Raw genomic sequence first — 17,812 nt, 5'->3', positions numbered from 1 at the left:
CAGACAGAATGATTGTAGCATTGCACAGTGTATTTATGATGCACAGATGTTTAGTGTCATAGGGATGAATGTGAACATGGTTTGTGCAGCCGCTAGGTGGGCAGGACTACCAGGACTGTACAGTAACCATTCCCAGTGAGGACGAGCGGTGGGAGTGGCGCTCCGCTCAAAGCCGACTGGACCACCGGGAGGAAAGACTCGTCCAGTAGCTCAAGTTAGCTGGCTAACTTGCTGCTAGCTAATCTATTAAAGCTTTTAAAAAAAACATGTTTACTCTCCGGGATGGTTGCAGAGTCGACGGGTTGTGGCCATGACGTTCGCTGTTGATGTTTCCCAAAAGCCTTGAGTTATGCTCTCACGAAAGAAAAGTAAAAAAGAAGCGTCGAAACCAGCCGAGGTACACGGGAAATATGTGAAGAAGGAAACGTCGCCGCTCCTGAGAAGTAAGCGCAACAAGTTAGCCAGCTAGCTCAGAGTTAGCCTGCTAGCAGTTAACGTTAGCATCAGTTCAGACAAACTTTACTGGCAATAACTAGCACGCTAATAATAGCCGACACGCACAAGTGTATGTGTGGACACACAGTGCCACATTAACATGGCTCGTTATCTTGTAAACAAACTTTTTTGTACGTAAACAAACTGCTAATCTGGTAGTTTAAGCGCCAGCTAACTAGCTAAAGAATCATCTAGCTCCATTAACATCAGATGAAGTGTCAAAGGAAAGTTTAGAGAGAACAGTAACTAACGTTACTCGTCTTGATAGCGAGAACACAAAACTACTCAAAGTAGAAGTATTTTACTTTTAATTTCCTTTATTTGTAACTGTGGTCTTCTGAAAAGTCAGATTTGTTGCTGATATTTGTCCATAGGTAGTAATTCAATTGAAGTTGTCATGTGTCGTTGACTTGTTCTTTGATGTTAAATAGTCTGTTATTCGAGATAAAACATTCCAGGTGCCATTTAATTGACATGTAATTTAGCTTTTATCATGAGTGGCTTATCCATTAGTCTTATTACTTTGTACTTAGTGGTGGAAGAAGTATACACATTTACTTCAAGTAGCAATTCTATACACTGTAAAATACTTAATTGAAAGTAAAGGCTATTTTTTTAATATTTTGGATAAGCAACTAAATGAATAAAAGTACACGTTAGTCGTCTGTATTACAAAGTAATGTGTTTTATTATTGATTCATTAAAGTACAAGTAGCTTTAATATTGTTGTTCAAAGTAGAACTCATTTTACTCTACCGTATGTAGTACTGTTGGGTGGTTCAATTTGCACTATTACAATAAACTATTAAACATAATCGTTTATTTTGTATGTACTAGGGGTGTAACGGTTCACAATATTCACGGTTCGGTACGATACAGTGGAGCCACGGTTCGGTACGTTTCGGTACAGTAGAAAACTAAATGCCAGAGAAATGTACTTGATTTTAAAATATATTTATTCATTACAACTAACATCATGAAGTTAGTCTTTGACTTTGAACAATGATGGAACTATACCTGAGTGACTCATCTTCTGGGGTGTCTTCTTAGCGACACATAAGCATAAAAAACAAAAACTGCTCCTTAATGTTATGTAGTATTGTTACTTACATCTTGCAAAAGAGATTTTTAATCTCAATGGGACTACCTGGTTAAATAAAGGTTTAAAGAAAAAAAATTTAATTAATTTTTTTATTCAAACGTATTGTTCGGTTCGTCATGCGTACCGAACCGTGAGCCTCGTACCGAGCGGTTCAATACGAGTACGCGTATTGTTACACCCCTAGTATGTACCTATCGTAGTGGAGTAAAAGGTACAATATTTCACTCTGAAATGTAGTGGAGCAAAGAAGTACTCAAGTACATTGCGAATATCCTCAAACTGTACGTAAGCATAGTATTTGATTACTACCTTACATAGTACTTTACATTCTCTCACTGCGTATTGATACTACTTCTGTGTTATTGTGTTGACTGATACTGACGGATGCTCTTGCCTTGTTTACCTGGTTGCAGATCTTATGCCATCATTCATCCGCCATGGACCCACTATTCCCAGACGCACAGAGGTCCCTCTGCCAGATATGGGGCCCTCTTCATACCCTGTGCCACCCACCCGGGAGCCTGTTGTGTCCCGCAACAAGAGCTTTCTCCGTGCCCCTGTGCAGAGGCGTCCTCACGAGGTGGCCCGCAGAGAGAGCCACCGCATGTCTGCACCTCCGTACCTGCCTCGCAGTCTGGGAGACCTGCCTCACGAGTACGGAGGCTCCTCACAGTCTTTTCTCACAGACGTGATCCCCATGTCTGAGAACGGAGATGCTGCCCGGTATTACTACCCCTCTGAACCTTACTATGACAACCAGCAGCACCAACAGCAGCAGCATCAGCAGCAGCAGCAGCAGCGCCAGCCCATGAGGGTCCTGGACCGCTTTCCTGAGGACTATAGATACTATGAGCACAATGAACACAACTTCCAAAGACTTCCACGACAACACACCCCCCCAGCTCCAAGCAGACCCCCTTCAGGTAAACATGACATGTTTTTTGCATCTCACTTTTTACAGTATTCATTTCAATAGTTCCTCTTTATAGGAAAGTAAACAAGAGGCAGTGACAAGAAATTGGAAGCATACCCAGTTTTGGAAAGTTCATGGCAAGCAGTCACAGTCTCTTGAGGGACAACAACAACATGGCTGTTTTCTGCAAATTCAGTCATTTTTGAGGAGTGTGATCACAACAGGAAGTCTACAATGTTTCAAATATGTCTGTTGGGGAAAACTTTAAGAAAATATTATCAACTTTAGCATCCCAAGAAAATGTTCGTAGCTGTACTTCTGTACGACTTGTTTTGAAACATCAAAGTATTGCGGATTGGTTTTGGACCTTACACAAGAACGCAAGCCGTTGCTTGTTACTGAAGAGCTCAAAAGAGCAATTTTATTTCAATCTTCCTGAGGGATGAAATATTTCTAAATTGCTCCTCTACATTGTAAACATTAGTGATGATGTAAGTGTGTAATTTCCACAAGATTAAATGTTTATGGGGTCGCAGGAATTTTCCAACCCACTCCAAACGATAGAGAGCCTCTTATTATGTGGCTGCCTTGTCAGCGTCGTGTATATGCTTTAGTATTATGTCGGGCCCGCCTATCGCATATCACAGAGCCTTGTTTGGAGGGAAGTTAAACACGCTTTAGGGGTTCTGCATTTTTCACCTCTCTGTTTGCTGATTCCTTCTGCCAACAAACTAGCAATTTGCAGACCGCCCCCAGTCAAATGTCTCAGCTTCAGGCGGCTCACTTCTATGAATCATCTGTGTACGGTAGTCCTGTTCTCTGTGTAGTTAAACTGCACACGTAAGGTTCGTGCGTGATGCACTGAGCAGTGAGCAGAGTTGTTTTGAAGGAGTCGTCTACCATCAGCTGACGCCTCTTTACTAACAGGAATGGAATTATTTTGTACTGTAACAAATTGTAATTTTTCACAGAAAATGAGGAACAAAATAAGATGCAGTTTGAAATTGTGCTTTTTATATTGATTTTTCATTTAAAATATCTGCCCATTTTCTCGTGTTTATTTTGAGTAGAAATGGGCGAATACCATTTGACACCACATCGTTTTACCATTTGTTCTTTTGTTGTTGATCATCATCATTTGTGACACATGATCAGCATCTCATTTGTATCGTTTCCACCATTTTCCGTTTACTTTTCATAATTGGAAACAACCCGGTTTTGGGACACTGCAGGGAAAAACTTCAAACTTTCAGAAATTACTCTTGGATGCACGGAAACATTAGATGTGATCGATTTCACACTGATCTGGTCCTTTTTTCCAAAAAAGACAAATCTGTGGATATTTTCGGAGAAAAGTTGGTAACAATGTAGAATCAGGAAACCACTAATACCCTATTGTCAAAATATGTGGTCGGTGATTCATACTCTGGCTGATCACTGACAATTGTTAGGAGTTTACTTCATTTCTTGAGTAAAACCTCGCCATCACCAGTTGTAAAAATAGTCTTCTCCAGGCTCATTTGGTTTTGAGTCACGGTAGCTCTCACTCAGTCGAACTCATCCACACACACAGCTGTTGGCTCAACATTCCTCGCTGACATTATTTGCCAATTTGAAGGCGCGGACCTGTTGAGTGAACCCACTCAGCTGTTTGGGAGTTCAGTGGTTTCTTCTTTTGCGTATGTTTGGCCGTGCAGAGATCTTCCTGTCCAAACCGAACAACACTCCCATTTCCTACCATTCATCAAATGATGTCGGCCAGAACGAGATGCTCCGTCAAAGCGATCGAGCACCCCCGTCCACAATCACTGCAATACTTGTTGACTGCATCATGCTTTAAGTAGTGACTCATTGCTTTCCTCCGTTGTCCCGCTCAATGTTCAGTTTCCACATTTTAATGACCTTTTTAAATGCTTCACATCCCTCTCCCTTAAATGACATTTTCCCACACACGCTGTTTTTAAGAACTTTTCCCAGCAGCGCTGTTAGCTGTCCAGCTGCTCTGTTGGTCAGAAATCCCTCCCTCTCGGTTTCTAAAAAGAAATGTTTGTTTTCCTCAGGCATAGGTCGAATACAGGCCAAGTCCCTGGGGAACCTCTCCTGTCTAACGGGAGAGGACATCCCCCTTCCGGGCGGCTGGACCGTTGACTGGACCATCCGTGGCAGGAAGTACTACATCGACCACAACACCAACACTACACACTGGAGCCACCCTCTGGAGAGGGAAGGGCTCCCTCCGGGCTGGGAAAAGGTGGAGTCGGCTGAGTTTGGGGTCTACTACGTGGATCACATCAACAAGAGGGCCCAGTACCGACACCCCTGTGCTCCGAGGTATGTCGTCGGAGTGGAGAGAGAAAGATGTTGTGTGTCTCTTGTTCACCTGGGTTGTCTGCACAGTCTTTTAGGATGACTAAATTGGTTTCACACAGATGAAATATGCTATAAATACAACATAACCTCTGTCTGTTCCAGTGTGCCTCGCTATGATCAGCCTCCACCGTTACCACCTCCTGTGACCTATCAGCCACGTCCTGCAGAGAGGAACCAGCCGGTGCTGGTGCCCGCCAACCCGTACCACACAGCAGAGATCCCAGACTGGCTGCAGGTGTACGCCCGGGCCCCTCTCAAGTGAGTACTGTTATCCTCTTCGCCAGGAGGATCATGCGATATGTCGCGTCCGTCTAATCCGTGAGTGAGTGTGCACCTCTGTCTGTCCACGGCTCATCTCAACGCCAGTGTTAACGCAGCTAACAGAGCTACCAGCGCACACACTGCTGAGTACATCTGCTACGCGGGTACACAGCTATGAGAGTTTAATTTAGTTTTAGGCACCATTGTATGAAATATTAAGATAACTTCGAGCCGATTGCCTGCATACTTCATCGCTTGTTTTTGAGTTTGAATGAAGTGTGTTTTATGACACCTAGAATTGAGGTTAGCAAATTGTGTGTTGTATTCAGCCATGGGCTCTAGTTGGTAACATGAGAGGTGCAAATGATATAGGGGGCCGTCCAACACTTCCCAAAGTACCCTGTTGAAGTAGCATGAATATCTTCCCTTCTACATCAGGTATGACCACATCTTGAAGTGGGAGTTGTTCCAGCTGGCAGATCTGGACACGTATCAGGGCATGCTGAAGCTGCTCTTCATGAAGGAGCTGGAACACATCGTCAAATCCTACGAGGCGTACCGGCAGGCGCTGCTGTCGGAGGTGGAGGCTCGCAAACAGCGGCAGCAGTGGTACGCCCAGCAGCCCAACAAGAACTTCATTGGGAACATGTGATGTGTGTGTGTGCGCGTGTGTGTGTGTGTGTGTGCAGCGGGGGACGTCGCGCTGCCACTCCTCTCTGAGGTCGCCACAGTTTGGTAGCGGTCAGGGTTTCCTTTGAAATCACGATGGACTCTTAATTGCCTCTTTACCAAACACATCTGTGCCTTCGCTTGATCCAAATATATCAGCCAGGAACCCCCCTCCCCCTCCATGTGACAGTCAATCTATGAATGACCATGTGACTGAAAAACACTCCAATGAAGAAGAAGAATAACCTATAATGTGCTCCATCTGGGGAGACTCGTGGTGCCGTTGACAGCCACTGCCCTGAGAACTGAGTTCTGGGTTTCTGCTTTTAAGACTGAGGAGAACAGAGTCTGAAAAACTACGGATATTTGTTCAAAAACATCCTGAGATTGTGCCTTTTTTCTTTTTTTTTAAATAAAATAAAACGCAGCAATTTTAATCCACCAGCTACTCCGTCATTATTTCCGTTTGGAGAAAATGGCCGGCAGCTTAATCTAATTTGTTTCGATATGAAATACTTCATGACTTTCTTTCCTTTGATACCTTCATAAAATGAAACCACACTCTTACATTAAATAAAAACTGCATTTTTTTTTTCTCTTTTTTTTCATGACATATCCTTAATAATAAGACAATCCACCAAAACTTTCAACAGATATTTAAGTTTTGATATGAAACAAGACGTTTTGTTGGATAACATTTGCTGCAGTGGTTTGAGCATCTTGTGGCTCTCGACATCACTGTAAGTCAGGAATATGTGTGTAAAATGAAACATAAATAAGTTACTGGAACTTTACAAAAACACTTCAGAAGACACACCAAGTTTGCCAAACAAGTGTAATTCAGCTTCTCCTTGTTCTGTTCTATGGGATGTTTCCTGCCTCGGTAATGCCTTGTTTTTATGGACTCGCACGTCTCTTCTGTGGAAGAAATGATCACAAATCAATCAGCCGTCTTAAGATACTACGAATTTGTTTATGCTTCAGGGTTTGTCGAGTAGAAACATATCTTCACAGGAAATAAATAAAAAGGTTTGATGGGGATCTGTTTACGACGGTGATTTACATTTCTGAATGGTTTCTGATAAGTCAGCAGTGGAGTAGGTTTGTAAGAACGAGTCTTTCACTATGCAAGAAGGTCTCAATCACTTCTTTTCACCAACGGTGGCATCACTTTGTACATTTCTGATTTTGTGGATTGCAAATACAGAACATAAGCAATAAAGTCTGCAGTGGAGAAAACGACCTTTCTGGATGTACAGTTGTTGCCTCTTGTTCTCTGTTCGCCTTCACTTTGAGCCTGAAACTAAAATAAATATATACGTATATCTATCCTGTAAACAAACATCAGACAAGTATTTTAAAAAGAAATAAGTCGTCTCCATGTCATTCATTTGGTCCAACTTTATTCGTTATTTCCGTGTAACTGCGTGTGTGGAAACTTCGGAGATGATTTAAGTGTCCATGGGGGCGGCTTCAGGAATGAATTCTTAAACCCCAAAATAACATGTGATACATTTGCTTCTTTTTTAACAGATAAAATCTTCAATTTATAATTTAAGAGCGCGAGCGCAACACAATAATGCTACTTTTCTGACTCATGAACGGACAACGGCCAAGAAGAAATGGGCTTTGATCACCTCACGAGTCTTAAACTGGACTTCGATGGCTGTTTGCGTGGAAGGCCTCGCTGACGCTGATTGTACATCGTGGAAGACTCGAGGCCGCTCTGCTGCAGCGCCTTTACATTTACAACCCTTGAGGTCAACCCTTGAGGTCAAACCTCAGCATGAACTTGCTAAATATGCATGACAGTGTTCCTGTACTGTTGGTGACCAGAAGAGAAGAAATGAAAAAACTGAAACATTTCAATGCTGCAGCTGTATGTGATGCAGACGTGTTACAGTGAGCTACAAACAACAGCCGCGGTTTACACGAATGTACGGGAACCGTCTACGAAGCCCAACTTTTCAAACACCAAAGAAATGCTGTCAACATTACGAGCCTTTTGTTTTACAAATGCGAGCTGTTTTCTGGAAACAAAAGAAAAACCAGAAAAGCCTGGCTTCTTCTTTCACTATGCAACAGCGTTTCCACAGATGAATCAACGTAAGCGTGTGAAGATGATGAAAGAGATGTGGAATGAGGATTCTTCTTTTTTTTTTTCAAAGCAGGCCTGTTCGCCCCGCCCAACAACAACACGTTTGATTCCTCAGTGGCCACAGAGTAGCTACATTCCTCGGATTTGCTCGAACATTCAGTGAGAAACGCAACAATGCTTTTTCGCCCGCCGCCTCTACGTCACAATGAAAACCAAAACACGCGCTTTCCCCTCAGCCTAGAAGACCAAACGCACATACGGAGGACCACCGCGCGATCACAACACTGCAAGCAGACTACAAAGTGAGAGATACATGTCAGCTATGGCGTGTGAACTTTGAACTATTCTGTTTTTCTCTTTCCACCCGGCGCTGTCCTTTGAAAGTAAATGCCAGCACGAACTCCCTGATGCAGAAATCTACCTCCAGAACAAACTGTACAACTAATAACTGTGCCGTTGAGTGTCTGCATGTCGCCAGGCTGCAGTACATGTGAAATCATTTTTACATGTTATTATGGCACAATACCACTTTGTCACAACTATTAAAACTTCTTATTTTTTACAAAGTATACCTGCAAGAGCTTAAAGATGACAGACATTAACCACTTACCATGCTGATGATGCGTGTAACGCTTCACTATTTAACACGTACATATTTTGGCTTTCAAACATCGCAGATCATAGATATTGTTTCTTATAAACAGCACTAAACTTCAAAGAACGGAACAATCGCCACAAATGGGGATTTCACAGATTTGGCTATACTTTGAGGATCAATGTCGGTGACAAACGATGGAGAGAAAGAAAGAAAAAAACGTCTGAAATGAAACCAGCAGCTGACTGAAGGTCGGATATGCCGAGCCTGCAGTATCTGCACAGGTGATATTTGATCACGGACAGAAAGTGAGAGACAACACTAAATGGCACCCATCGCTTGAAGACAGGCACCCACTGAGAAGATGCTCTGACACTGCCTATACATGGACATTCTAGAGTCCCTTATTACGTTTAATAGTAGTGGATGTATTGGTGGGCAGCACCAGCCAATAACAGAATAAAAGAGTGCCTGATGGGCGAGGATGTCCCTCCTCCTCCTGTCCATCACCAGGAAGTCCCTGCTGTACTCTTGTCTTATCTAATCAGTCTCCCTTATTGTCCTGCTCCTCCGGCACCTCCTCCTCCTCCTCCGAGGCCCGAGGCCCGCCGGGGAAGGCGTGGTGGTACAGGTGCCTGTGATTGGCCGCTACATTGTACAGCTTGTAGAGAGCCTGTGGAGCAGAGACGAAAGACATATTAGGATTAAACTCGACCGGGTTTATCTTGAGGTACACGGCCATGGTCAGTGTATTATCCAGAGTTTAAAGAAGTAGGCCGAGGCAGCATGGAGGGAAAACGTAAGCTATTTTAGCCACCCAGTAGAGATACAGTGGAGCACACTTGCGAGCAAAGTGGATGGATAATGGTGACAAAAATAGCGAAGAAAGGGACATAAACACATTTCAATGTTTACCATTGTGTATATTTGCATATGTGACTGTGAGTATCTAAATAGATGATCCACAAATATGAGAAAAATGAAGCCTGACAATATGCTCCTGCTAGTTTTTGTAAATATTCCCACTTTGATTTCTCCACTTACCTCATTTGTGCTCCCCTGCAGAGGCATGAAAAAGACAAAAAGTAAAGTGAGCACATACATGCATTTGTCACATAAAGCATGTTCACTGACATTTATTCTTGCTGTCGATGGATCTGGCCTTATTGTCTTAAAGGGGACCGTTGCCCTCTGGTGGTTTGAAGATGCTGTATCGCCTCATTTACTGATGAATATGCGTACAGTATTAGTCTCTGCTGTACACAAGGCCTTCTGGTTTATAGTTCTAGTTCAATAATTGATGAGTCAAGTAACAAAATATTCATCAAAGTTCAGACTTTTTTCAGAAAAACCTGCAACGGTTCATTGTTCTGAGCCGCTAAAATGGAATATTTACTATTTTGTTTAATCTTCTATAACTGTACGTACTGCAATATGTTGTTGTTTTGGAATCCTGGTTGGAAAAAACGAATTATCTGAAGAAGTCAAGTTGGACTTTGGGAAATTGTGAATTAAACTTAATTAAAAGCTCCATTATTTAATTTTCAAGTCGGACAATTTACAATTTGTTGACAGTGTTTGATTCCTCGTCATCCATTATGAGTAAATCTGATTTCTTCCATCGATGATAAACAGGCAGGATTCATCAATAAGGAAAATAATTGCTCGTTCCAGCCGTATATATCCAGAACATTGTTTCCTTTCATGACAACTTGAAACTTCGCTTTACTTTTTATTTGGTTCAAAATGCAGCCGCCAGCCTGCTGACCACAATGGTTTTTTTAAGCTCCCAAAAAAAAAGTAATTTTAAAGATCTCAATCTGAACTGCAAAAACCCTAACCGTTGTTTAAACAGCACCTGATATTAAATCATATTTACCGGCTTCATTGCTCTGTAAGTCGAGTAAACATACAGTATTTCTGTAAACTTCTTTTTAATGTCAGGTAGCTAACCGGTTTCACTTATTCACGCATTTCTGTTCATTTCCATGTTTTTGTGTCTGAGGAAACTCTTGAAAACAAGTTGTTTTTTCATGATTCTGTATTGTGTGCAAAGACTCCTGCTGGTGATTTTTGCATTATCAACAACGTGAACTTGAACTTGGTGACTATTGATTGAGATATTGATTAAGTTAGACAGCCAGATGTATTATTAACTTCATTAAAGGTTGAATTACCTGGTCCCACAGTGCACCGGCCACCTGGTCGATGACGGCGCCGAGTTCCCGGTATTCCCCGGAGTAGCGGATGTAGGCCCAGGTGCAGAGGGTGATCAGAGCCAGACCCAGGATCATGTTACACAAGCTGGCAATGATGTCCACGCCCACAAAGCCTGTGATGCCCGCGGCCACGTACATGACAAAGATGACCACGAACAGGGTGGCCGGCGTCCGGGCCGCGTGGAAAATGTTCTTGGAGTCATTGTGCTTGATGTACTGGACAAACACCTCGTCGACCTCTCCCTCCAGCTGCTGCAGGTAGCGGCGGCTGAACTCCTCGCCCCCCATCTTCTTCACGCCCCGGAACACCTGCAGGGCCTCCTCTCTGATGGCGCCGTGTCGGGCCTGCAGCTCGCCGGGAGCCAGAAAAGGCCGGTCACCCCCGCAGACCTGGGGAACAGGATGGAGATGCTCAAAGGTGAGGGATGAGCACGTTTGGGATCCACTTGAAAATCCTAATGTCACCTACCCCTTCCATTTTCTTGTTGTACAGATCCTTCGCGGCCGCCACTGCTGCCAAATTATTCGCCTCTGCTGTGGCCTGAGAGGAAACAGATGAGAATATAGAGATCATTTCATTGAAGATAAAATAAGACAAGATGATCTTTGTTGATCCCACGCAGGGCAAGATTGTACACTAACGTTCTATTCCATTCCATAATCCTACATACTACACACTGGCCCTTTAGGACGACGGAGGAAATGTACCTGCAGCATGGACTTTGGATGCGGAAGCTCCTCGCCTTGGTAAATTTTGATGTATGCCTAAAATAAACGACAAAAAAGCATGAACAGCAACAGAACTGGTGGAATTAAGTGAAATAAATATGTTGGATTTACAAACATGCTCAGTTTAATAGTGACTGACACATAATAAAAGTAAATATGACTTTATGTCCAGTGAACAGGGACAGCACAAACTGTTTGAAAGTAGAGTTTGAAACAACATTGAAAATAAAGTACAGGTTTGTGTGTTTCACACCTTGAAGTACTCCACCAGGCCTCTGCAGGTGATTTTGCTGCCGTTGATCTCCTTCACGTCGATGTTACGAGGACTGAGCAGCCACGGGACCAGAACCTTCAGGTTGTTTATGAACTCGCCGTCAATCTCTAGACAGGGGAAGCAGAGAGAGTTCACAGTATGTGCTGAGATTCAACATTGTTTGCTAGTAGTGGACAATTTAAAATTTAGATCTAATAGATGAAATATGGGGAAAAGTCAAGTTATAGGAGGAACATTCTTCTGCAATCCTTCCAAGACATTTCCTTGAGACATTTCACAATAAAAGTCAGAGGATCATCGAAGTCAGCAGAATTCATCCTTTGGGGAACACGGATGTCCGTATAAAGTTTCACAGCAATCCATCCAAAAGCTGTCAAGATATTTCACTGTGAACCAAAGCGGTGAACCGACCGATCGACAGACATTGCCGCCGTCCCTACCGTGACTAAAATAATTGTTGTTCATGTCTCGTTATCATGCGAGGTGTAAATGCCTCCATGTCAAACACGACAGATGGAGACAGAGGAGGTGTACCTAATATTCTTCCATCAAAGAGTGGGTTGGTGGCCACTTTGAGGCCGGGGTGAGGCATCAGGAAACAGGAGATGTTGGTGAAGCAGGAGTGGATGTGTTTGCGTACGTTCTGCAGCTCTTCGTGCTGGTTCTCTGAGATCTGTACCAGAAAACACGACCACGTGTGTCAGATGTTAGTTTGGTTTAATTCGCCTCGCGTGGGTCTGTACAGCGATTGTTTCAATTCCTGACCTTCAGTCTCTTCTCGAGGAACTTCATGCCTCCTTCTTGTCCGTAGGGAAACTCATATGGAAAGCTCCAGTCTCGGACGAGGAAAATCATGGACTAAGACAAAATAAACAACTCTTGTCAGTGATATCTTGCACTGTACATTATATTCAAACAGTATTTTTAGGAGCAGACAGTCCTTTTCACCAAACGCCAATAATAAGTTGTAAACGTCATTTCCTGACATTTGGACGCCGTCATCTTACCGTGGCAAATCTATCCAGCGAGTGAAATGAATTTACTTAGAAACACGAATGAATGAAATTGGACCTCTGCGTCTCACCCATCGTGAGCACGAAGGAGCTGTGGGCTGCTGTAAAGTTGACCTTACCTGGAATGGTTTGAGGAAAGTCTCCTCCATAGCTAGTCTGCCGTACTCAGTGAAAAGCTGGAAGAAAAGGGCAGATAAGACAAAACGAGTGAGGATGTGAATTGTCGTAATTTTTATAAAAGATGAACAGGAATATTTGGAGCACTTGGATGCTTCAGACATTCAATTCAAGTGTTACGTTCAAGTGTTTTTCTTTCACAGGTTTATGTTTCGGGAGTAAGAAAAGGCGGCGAAACAGATACTGATACATCATGTCTGACTGGCAATAACTTTCAAATCTGGACTCTCTCTTTCCGCTCTTATTAGTGTCGACACTTGACGGTGTTACCTGCAAGTGCTGAAGATCGTCCTCTTGTACGTTCTGTGAGATGTTGTAAACCTGAAAAAGATCATTCATTTATAGAATCATTTCTTTCACATATTTAATAAAATCATTTTGTGAAACCAAAGGAATCGCCACGAGAACCACGCTGCTAGTTTGGCGAAATAAACAAACCTGCTTTCATCCATTCACATCCGTATGCACAGTCTTTACTGAAGCGAAGCGGCGTACCTGCATGGAGCTGATCATGGTGCTCAGTGCAAACACAGTGGCCGAGTCCCTCAGCGTCGACTGGCTGTCAAACGTGCCTTGTGTGTCCATCAACAATACAGCCACCTGTGAAGTGAAGCAGACGAAGACACTGACCTGTGCTGCAAGAAAGAATGAGTGAGGAGCCAGCTGGTCGGTCTGGTTTTGAATAGAAATTAAAATGGAGAAAAGATCTTGAAAAGGCCAAATCTACTCTAATTTAAAAAGATATATGAATGAAGATGCAATTTAAAGCTGGCAACCAGCAGCACTCTGGCTTTTGCTGCTTGTGCAAACGAAAGATGGGAGACGTTTGGCCGATGCAGGTGTCAAAGAAGCTATTTATGTCAAAATCTCTTCCTTCAAGTGTTGTTTTACTGGGCAGCTTTAAGTGCGAATGTGTGTTACTGTAAACGTGAGGAGCAGACCGGTTGCCCTTTTTAAAAAGGTGAATAAAGTATCCGTGTCATATTAAATGATGTCTCATAATACCGTGTTGCATTGTAATAATCATTGTAATCACAATAAAGACTGGTATACAGTCACAGGACTTCACCTTTCTTCCGTCTGGCTTGTCCACCAGGAAGACCTCACTCCAGATCTGGATCCCGGTGGTCTCCCTCTCGGAGCCCCCCCTCCAGGAGAAGCCGGTCAGAGGCTCGTCTGCATCTCCGAGCCAGCCTTCAGATGCCTGAGCACAGTGGGATCAGAAGTGTTTTATTTGCTGTTTTATCTACCTTTTTATGTTGCATCTCTGTCTTTATTTACAAACTATATTTGTGCTTTTTTTTTTAAATGGATTTACTTTTTCTTTTATTGATAAAGTCACACTCCACAATCAAAGGCTCAGCTCCATCACCTGCACAGACCCAGTCACTTACGTGGTTGTGCATGTAACGCAGCATGAAGTCACTTACGTGGTTGTACATGTAACGCAGCATGAAGTCACTTACGTGGTTGTGCATGTAACGCAGCATGAAGTCACTTACGTGGTTGTGCATGTAACGCAGCATGAAGTCACTTACGTGGTTGTACATGTAACGCAGCATGAAGTCACTTACGTGGTTGTACATGTAACGCAGCATGAAGTCACTTACGTGGTTGTACATGTAACGCAGCATGAAGTCACTTACGTGGTTGTACATGTAACGCAGCATGAAGTCACTTACGTGGTTGTACATGTAACGCAGCATGAAGTCCATGAGGAAGGACTTGCCCTTGCGGAAAGCTCCGGCCACAGAGATGGCCACCACCTCTCGGTCCCTGACCTCCTCCGCCAGCAGGATGCGGCTCAGCGCCGCCTCGTCCAGCTCGAAGGTGTGGTCGTCTTTGACCAGCAGCACCTGTATGGGCCGGGCTCGTCCATCCGGCTCCTCCTCCTCTGAGCTCCAGTCGTAGACATTTTTATCACTGAGGGACCCTGGAGGACGAGACAGAGGGGGGAAAGATTCCGATAATGGAGTAGTGCTCTGAAGAATGACCCTATAAGAGGGAAACATGAACCTTAACTCAACATATTTACATCTTTGAATATGGTTGCATGCAGGTAAATGATGATGTTGCTGCTGCTGCAATTTTGTCCCACATGATTACTTGTTATAAGCTCTTTAGAGTGAAATAAATGTTATTATATGAGCGAGTGATCAGCCAGAACTTATTCACAGTGGCGAGAAGCAAATTTAGTGGTCCATTAAGGCGAGGAAACAGGAAAGTTGAGTCCATTACTCCTTCCTGTTAGCACCAGATCAATAGCCTGCAAGCTTGATAATACTAACAATGAATCGTGCCATGCTGTCCATCCCATCTGCTTGCGTCCAATGAGATCATGTGCACCGAGAGCTGTTTCTGGCGCTTTCCAGGCAGTGACTCAGTGTGTTTCCAATCTCTGCAGCCTCAAGTAGAGACGGTCATGCAGTGCAAGCTGCATGACCGTCCCGATGCACAGATTTGGTGTAATGTATGCTGCTTTATGCTACAACAAACTTGTGTCTGACCTTGTAGCACAAAAGGATTTCTCATGTAAAAAAAAAAAGAAAAGAAGAGAAGAAAATCCACACACAAGTCACCCAATGCAATGTGTGGCTGTGATGTTTTGAGGATGTAACTGCAAATTAAACAAGGTCACTGTGATAGATTAAGGAGTAGCAGGCACAATTTGGGAGCGTGCTAAAAGATTAATGTAGGGTGCTAAGAATGCACGGTGAATAATTTCAGGAACAATCAGCCAAGACCTGAGGAAGACTGTCAGTTTGACTTCACGTCTCCTGCAAAGGCCTCACTCGGGCCCGGCACGAGCCTTTGCCTGGTTAACCCGATCTTGTTGCTGCTGCTCTTAAGACAAACCGAAGACGTCAGAAGCACCGTCTGCTTAAAGTGGGTCAAACCAGATAAACTCTCCAATGACAAACAGCAGCATTTCCTCCCCTTTTCCTCACCCCTATAACAGCCATGCAGTCCCCTTTTCTCCCCCCTTGCAGGCCTGTATTGAAGTGAACATGAGCCGGCGAGGGATGTCAGTGACAATTAGGGTGCTGGTTACCATCATAATCATGGTGGTGAAAACGATAATGATGATAGCAATAATGATTAGTACAAAGATGATTGTGATAGTGGCGACAAGCTATGTACTGATGCAAAATGACATCATTTGATGCCAGATGCCTCACAGTGTGACAAACACAATAAAATCAGAAGGTTATTTTCAGGTCTTTTCGGAGCCTTGACCGCCCCAACAGAATATTTCCTGTATGCTGATTCGTGAAAAAAAATGAATGGATTCACCACAGGATTTAATGGTGAAAATGTATGTTCGCTTATGCTTCATTTACCGACATCGATGCAGTGACAAATAGAACAAAACGTATATTTCGCACCACCATCAGTAACATTCGAAATAAAATTCGGAATAAAATAATTGCACAATGGTCACAACATTGTCGATACAAGAGCAAGCCCTTCGTGATGGAGTCTGAAATAAACATCTAATTGGCTGCATTGCTTACACCCTCGCCTCGACAAGGAATCAGAAAAATATGTATGTGCGTCAAGGAAAGCATGAAATATCAAATAGCGTACGTACACTCACCCCAGCTGTCTCTGTCTTTACGGTGTTTCGCCATAATACTGCCGTTATATCCCTATGTTTGTCCGTTAATGAGCGACCCTAGTCGGTAGTCATGAGTGTCGAAGGGTTGGGTGGATGCCCTATCTCGACCAAAAACGATGCTCGCATCGCAGGAGGATGATGGAGCTTTTATTCCCAGCGTGATGCAGGACTCGAACGTGCAGCCAGGGGACGCTGTTGTCTGTTGTTCCTACTCAGTGTAATGTAGCAGCTTAATAACGCGGAACGAATGAATGTGGTTCAGCGGACATTGTGTGAGTGCAACCATTGAGTATGTTAAGTATGGCTTTTGCAATTAAATTCAAGTTTCTTTCATTGAGCCTGCTATGAAAACGCATTCACAGCTCCCGTCGGTAGGTGGCGCTACTTACACAGAGAATGGAACACATGCTGCCTTCGCGTGCTGTCGTAAATATTTTTACAGAAATTACCCTATACACAGGATGACGAGCAGTGACTGATACTAGGGAGATTAGTATAATATCATTTAAAAACTTGCCTAACCAGGGACGCAGTCTGCAAATTAGCCATGGCTAGAAGTCTTATATACACTGAATCAGTTCGCACTTTATTTTAATATGAAAATTCCTACATGTCCTGTCAAAAACATACCAATGAAATAGAATAATTATAAGCATATCACGTGTTTGTTTGTTTTTTAATGCAATTTATCTAGTAACTAGAAGTGTCAGATAAATGCAAGGGAGTAAAAAGTACAGTTTTACAAGCAAAATCCCTGCATTCAAAATATTTACTTAGATAAATTCCCACTATGCAGGCAAGATAGGTCAAAGTTATATTATACTTAATACTACTGATGCATCAACAATCAGCAGAATTTTGATATTGTAGCTGCCATAGTGGACCTGATTGGGGCGATTATATATGCGTTTGGGTGGTTTCATTTATTGTACAACAATGTACTACATTTTATATGGCCATTCTAGTTTTTTATTATGTAAAGTAACTAAAGTGGACAAAAAGGCCTATAGCATACCTTTTAAAATGTAGTGTAGTCAAAGTATAATGTAGCAGAAAATCAAAACACTCGAGTCATGTACCAGTACCGAAGACTTGATACTTAATAGATAGATAGATACTTTATTTATCCTGGAAGGGGACTTTTTTTTGCTAACTTCCTTTGTAATGTGCTCCATGTTGTAATTATTTCACTGTTTTTATACTTCATTGTTATTTTGTTATTTTTTTTTTTTTTTCTGTTGAGTATTGGATTTTCCGAGGCAGCTCATGAACGCAGCA

The 17,812-nt window shown here is 42.9% G+C and overlaps 2 protein-coding genes across 3 annotated transcripts; one reads left to right on the top strand and one right to left on the bottom strand.

Moving 5' to 3' along the window:
* The first annotated feature begins 166 nt into the window (after positions 1-166).
* sav1 (salvador family WW domain containing protein 1) lies at positions 167-7,059 on the top strand. Its single transcript, XM_079287163.1, has 5 exons — positions 167-443; positions 2,011-2,520; positions 4,571-4,841; positions 4,983-5,138; positions 5,580-7,059. Exons 1-5 carry the CDS (start codon positions 350-352, stop codon positions 5,791-5,793), a joined length of 1,245 nt encoding a protein of 414 aa, XP_079143289.1. The 5' UTR covers positions 167-349; the 3' UTR covers positions 5,794-7,059.
* Positions 7,060-8,946: 1,887 nt separating this feature from the next.
* Positions 8,947-16,619, bottom strand: atl1 (atlastin GTPase 1; the record flags this gene model as incomplete). Of its 2 annotated transcripts, none has more annotated exons than XM_079287161.1 (14): positions 8,947-9,176; positions 9,548-9,562; positions 10,681-11,112; positions 11,192-11,263; positions 11,431-11,487; positions 11,705-11,832; positions 12,260-12,398; positions 12,491-12,583; positions 12,858-12,914; positions 13,186-13,236; positions 13,411-13,515; positions 13,985-14,119; positions 14,598-14,848; positions 16,514-16,619. In XM_079287161.1, the coding sequence occupies 14 exons, from the start codon at positions 16,545-16,547 to the stop codon at positions 9,048-9,050; spliced, it is 1,698 nt and encodes a 565-aa protein (XP_079143287.1). In that variant the 3' UTR covers positions 8,947-9,047. The 2 variants fall into 2 exon arrangements, with proteins under 2 accessions (XP_079143287.1, XP_079143288.1); XM_079287162.1 differs by having other exon boundaries at positions 16,508-16,547.
* Between the last annotated feature and the right edge of the window lie 1,193 nt (positions 16,620-17,812).

The sequence above is a fragment of the Melanostigma gelatinosum genome, assembly GCF_949748355.1.
Source record: "Melanostigma gelatinosum genome assembly, chromosome: 16".
In the NCBI taxonomy this organism is placed as follows: Eukaryota; Metazoa; Chordata; class Actinopteri; order Perciformes; family Zoarcidae; genus Melanostigma; species Melanostigma gelatinosum.
Note: the sequence above shows the minus strand (reverse complement) of the source record. Positions and strands in the feature narration are given on the sequence as shown.